General features: G+C 47.8%; 1 protein-coding gene across 2 annotated transcripts in view; it reads right to left on the bottom strand.

Moving 5' to 3' along the window:
- Positions 1 to 14: 14 nt before the first annotated feature.
- Positions 15 to 5,120, bottom strand: part of C1QTNF2 (C1q and TNF related 2) — a 20,495-nt gene continuing 15,389 nt past the window's right edge. Inside the window, exons 1-2 of one of the 2 annotated variants that reach the window (XM_011356714.2) lie at positions 3,965 to 5,027; positions 15 to 965 (exon numbers count right to left, since the gene is read on the bottom strand). In XM_011356714.2, the coding sequence (XP_011355016.1) occupies positions 352 to 965; positions 3,965 to 4,208 (858 nt within the window). In that variant the 5' untranslated portion in view covers positions 4,209 to 5,027 and the 3' untranslated portion in view covers positions 15 to 351. Of the gene's footprint in view, positions 966 to 3,964; positions 5,028 to 5,120 lie in introns of those variants that run through there. The other variant, XM_011356712.2, reaches the window with a different exon arrangement.

Raw genomic sequence — 5,120 nt, 5'->3', positions numbered from 1 at the left:
TCTAGGCACAAGAATTACATTATTTGTTTGTTTATTTGTAAATTGTATCTCCCACTAGATGTAAGCTCCATGAGGACAGAACCTCTCTGTCTGCCTTGTTCACTGTGATACCTGTCAGAGTGTAGCACAGTGTCTGTCACGCAATAAGTACTAAAAAAAAATTAGTGAGTGGATAGATGGAAGGATGAATAAAAAAGCTTGGATTTAATGATGGAGGGGAAAAAGGGCAGAGGAGGTGGCCTGAGTCCAGAAGCTCCAGTCCCCCAGCCCCGGCAGACAGTTTAGGGGTCTTGGTCTGTAAACCCAAGTCCAGGAGCTTGTTCCCTCCCTGGAGACCCAGCACCGGCCTCTCTATACCTCATTGGGGTCGTCCTGGTCGGCATAGATGAGGAAACCTGTGAAGAGGCTGTCGGTCCAGTAAGGGTCGTAGAAGAGCCCATTCTGCTCTGAGTAGAAGATCTGCAGCCAGACCTCATCACCCTGCTTGAGAGCCAGGATGGTGGAGCCCGAGGCCACGTCGTGGTTGCCTGTGTTGGCGTCGAAGGTCCGGATGCGGTACTGGCCATTGTGCACCAGGCCAATGGCCAGGTGCTTGTTGGCCAGAGTGATGTCGTAGGTGAAGTAGTAGATCCCTGGCACACTGCAGACGAACTTGCCGCTGGATGCATTGTAGTGGCTACCCTCGTTCATCAGGATCTTGTCAAACTTGATGGGCAGCCGCTCCCGCGGGTAGCTCTTGGTCACTGCCACTGAGAAGGCCGACTTGGCGTGGCCACTGCTGCAGCTGCAGGGGCCCGGGAGACCCGGCTCCCCCTTCTTGCCCTTGGGCCCCTTCTTGCCTGGTGTGCCATGCTTCCCTGGGGTACCACTCACCCCCTTGGGGCCGCGAGGGCCGGCCTGCCCAATGGCCCCGGCTTTGCCCTTTGGTCCTGGCTTTCCCCGGTTACCCGTCCGGCCAGGTGGACCTGGAAGACAGAGCAGCTGTTGTTATGGAGGGACCCTCAGAGAACTAGGCAGAGACTGTGGGTCTTGGCTTATCACCATTTGGGTACTGAGAAGAACAAGAGGCTTTAAAGTCATGAAAAAAAATGAGTGCAAGTCTCAATGGCGTAACCTGGGACACTTCGTCTTATCTGGAAGATGGGAATGGTGACACTGACCTTCCAGAATCATTGTGAATCAGGGCAAAAATAACTTGTAACAATTCACACCCTTCCCTTTTCCTGGCTTCTAAGGATGAGTCTGGTTTGTTTGCCAGACCAATCTTTCAATGGGCTGTGCTGATAATGGGTTGAGAAGAGAATTGGAAGAAGCCTCTTTATCTCAAAACACCGATCTTAGAGTGAAATCCCTGCCTAGCACCCACAGGATCCCTGCCCCCATACTCAAGGGTGTTTACTGCAGCAGTGCTTACAATAGCAAGCACTTGGAACAACTAAATGCTCATCCAAGGGGCAATAATTAAAAAATCATGGTCCATTTATAATGTGCAACTCTATGCAGAAGTTTTAAAAAATGAGGCAGATTTGTATGCACTACATGAAAACTCTAAAATACCCTGTTAAGAGGAAAGAGTAAAAAAAAATAAAAAAGGAGGAAAGAGCAGGTGGCAGAACCTTTTTTTTTGTTAAAAGGAAACCACAACACTATTTCTATACCCATTTAAGTGCGTAGAAGAGTGCCTGGCCCACAGTAAACACTCGCTAAATACACTCAGCATATCCTGCAGAACATTTCCTGTAGAATACCTCTTGGTTTTTAATACCTGTATTTCATAAAATATGCATTTCTCTCAATATGACATTTTTGGCCAATGATTATAGAGGAAATATTTATAGTCATATCCCTAAGCTCGATATAACATTTTAAACAAAACATATTATGAGCCACATCCAAGCACAATTGTACAATTGGTACAAGCGATAGTCCAGCAAAATTGTGTGTAGGTGTTTTAAAAAGCAAGCCAAATGTCAATCAAGAAGTCTTCTGAACATTGCTGGTGCTAAAGAACATTCCAGCATCACTCTACAGAGGCAACCCTTGGTTGGCCGCCACATCAACTGGGCGATCAGAAAGTAATGTTTTAAGTATTTTATATCCTAACAAGGTACTTTGCTTCTTATATGTATATATGCAGGCGTTTTACTGTTTTTTAGAGTTTGGATTAACATGTAATGCATTTAAATTTTTCCTATTTTAAGTAATTGGGAAATAGATTCCCAAAATAGTATTTTTTCAGTGAACATCTAATTTTCAGGAACAGATTGCCTATGCCAAGTGCCTGGCAATGCCTAGTATTATTATACACACGTGTAAATATATTTTTAAAAGGCCAGAAAGGATACACATTTAACCAGTTATCAGTGGTTTCCTCTGGATGATGAAAGGGGACAAGAAGGAGGTAGGAATTAAGAGGGACTCTCGCTTTGTGTTGTTTGACTATATTACAATGAGAATTTATCTGTGTATTACTTACATAATTAAAAATAAATAAAAGATATAGGAAAAAATAAAACTAAGAAAGGTCACAAAGCTTCTCCTTGAAAACGCGAAAATAAACAAAACGTGGGAGAAGGGGCCGAGAGTCATTTTGGATTTAAGTTTTCGGGGTCAGACAAATAAGGAAGCTTCTACCATGCATTATGTGATGTGCTTCCTTCTTGATTACTTTTTGAGAAACTTCAGGAAAAGCTGACTTTACTTTTCAAGATCTTTCTGGAGATGGATTTGTACAGGCCTGTCTGGGTAGGTAGTTGGATGTTGTTCTGTATACTATGACTGGGCCCAAGGTGACCGAGCTTAACTGGCTTACCCTGTCAGGATTCTCCATCTCTCAGTGCTGCCTTCCTTGGCATGTTTGCTTAATCCTCAGTAGCCTCAATACATGGCAGGAGAGATGGCCAAAAGCAGCCCCAAGCCGATATCCTCACAGCTCTCAAATAAGGGAGGAAAGTCAACAACAGAGATCCCCGCCCTCCCCTAGACCCCTAAGGGGAATGTCAGGGGACACTCTGGCTGGCCCGGCATGGGGCACATGCCCAGATCTGCCTCTACCACGGCGGTCAAGAAGGGAGATGATGCTTTGTCAATGTTAAAATGCCATACAAAGAAAAGTTATTACAATTTCCCTCCTGCTTAAAATGTACACTTTGGGATGCTGCTGACACCAGAAAGTATTTGGTTACTGGGGAGAGAGTTCAGAGCTATAAGCGCTATGAAGGCCGAGTGGGCGTGCAGAGAATCCAACCTGTCTGCTGGCTGCCTGGCATCCCTTCCTTCAGGGAACTGCACTTCGCTGCTTCCTGTGGTCCCGGTGGGGCTGTCAATCACAGAGATCAATTGCCCGCACCATTCACTTACACACACTCAAGGTGGGCACATGATGTTGTCCTGGCAAATGTTGGTACCTCACCTCCAGGGTCAAAGGTATTGGTCCAGGATGCACATGTGATCATGAGGATCGGTTATCCTGAGACTTGCTCTATGGATCAAGCCAGGAGGAAGAAGGCTTGAGCTCACCAGTAGCCATTTCAGAACTTCCAGCCTTTGTGAGAACAAAACCAACACACAGAGAGAAGCAGAGCCTTGACAACAATACTTGAGCTCCTGGACCCAACCTCCTGAACCTTGACTCTCGGACTTCCCAGTTGCATGAGCCAATACACTCCATCTGGGACTATAAATTGGGTTTCTGTCACTTGCAACCAAAGAGTTTGGAATAGTATTTCAGGAGAATTGCTCAAAGTTACTCAGCAAATCAATGGTGTAGCCAGGGAAGGAACACAAGATTTAATACCCATTCTTCCTTTCAAGAGAACATGTTGCTTTAGTTTTCAAAGAGACATTAATTTGGTCTAAAAGGAGATGGAATTAATACTAGTTTTCATAACTTCACCAACCCCCTCTGTGCCAGATGCCGTCAACCACAGGTGGGACCAACAAAGACAGGTACTGGGCCTCTTACCTTCCTCTCCGCGGTCTCCCCGGTCCCCGTCCTGGCCATCCTGGCCATCTTTGCCGGGAAAGCCCATTCTTCCCACCATTCCTGAGAGCCCTGGGGTTCCTGGGGGGCCAGGTGGGCCCTGGGGGCCAGGAAGGCTGCAGACAAGTTGAGAGGAGCCCTTCTGGAAGTCCCTGTGGGCAAAAGCGCCAAGCAGCGGGTCAGCAGCGCAAGGGAGCGCACAGGCCAAGAGCACCCAGGGGATCATGTTGGTCACCTGTGGGAGGCAAGAGAGCTGTGAGTGGATGAGCCCAGCCACTGGGCTGACTGGTGGTGGGTCAGAAAGGCATCCAGGGGAGAGACTCAGTACATTTCTGTCTCCTGCTCTCTCCTATACCACATACAAGAAGCTGGACAATGTCATCAGATCTTGAGTACATATTTGGATGGGCTGACCCCCAGAATATACTGTGGAGGGGTCTTGGGGGTGAGGCACGCATCATCACACCATTGTCCTCTGGCATGGCAGGTCTTACAGCCCAGGGTCAGCTGACTTGGGCGGAGCCATGGAAGGAGAGAAACAATCCATGGTTTCATTCAAATATATGGCACAAATGGAAAGCTACAAGAGTAGAAATACTTCAAATTGCAGGTGATGATTTGCAACTAGGCTTCTTCTCCCAGGGGACTTGGGGTCACACAACAGCGGGTGAGGAGAAGTGAGGCTTCAGGTCTGAGTGGGCCTCAGTTTTCCCACCTGAGCAATAACGGGTTGGTCCCCACACTTGTGCACACATCGGGTTCTCCTGCAGGGCTTGTTCAAAACCAGATTGCTGGGTCCCAACCCCAGAGGGTACAATGGATTTAGGTTTGCACTGTTATTAAGTATCTGAGTGACGTTGCTGGTAGCAGTCCAGGGATCCACTTTGAGAACCAATAGACGAGATGGTCTCTAAGGTCCCCTCCCCTCTGATGCTCAGTCTTCCACACTCCACTCTTTCCAGACGTGGAGCCTTGCTGGCGGCACTGTTCCCACACAGCCTTTGGCCACTTAATCAGGGCCTTCAAGCATCAGGGGGCTCCCGAAGCTATAGTGCTGGTGGCAGGCAGGAACTCTGCTCCGGCCTTGGCCCCTATAGCTCGCATTTCCCTTCTGGGCCCTCAGCCCCCCTTCCCTTCA

This window comes from Pteropus vampyrus, unplaced genomic scaffold (genome assembly GCF_000151845.1).
Source record: "Pteropus vampyrus isolate Shadow unplaced genomic scaffold, Pvam_2.0 Scaffold30, whole genome shotgun sequence".
NCBI lineage: Eukaryota > Metazoa > Chordata > Mammalia > Chiroptera > Pteropodidae > Pteropus > Pteropus vampyrus.
The sequence above is the reverse complement of the archived record's forward strand: the minus strand, read 5'-3'. Positions and strand labels throughout refer to the sequence as shown.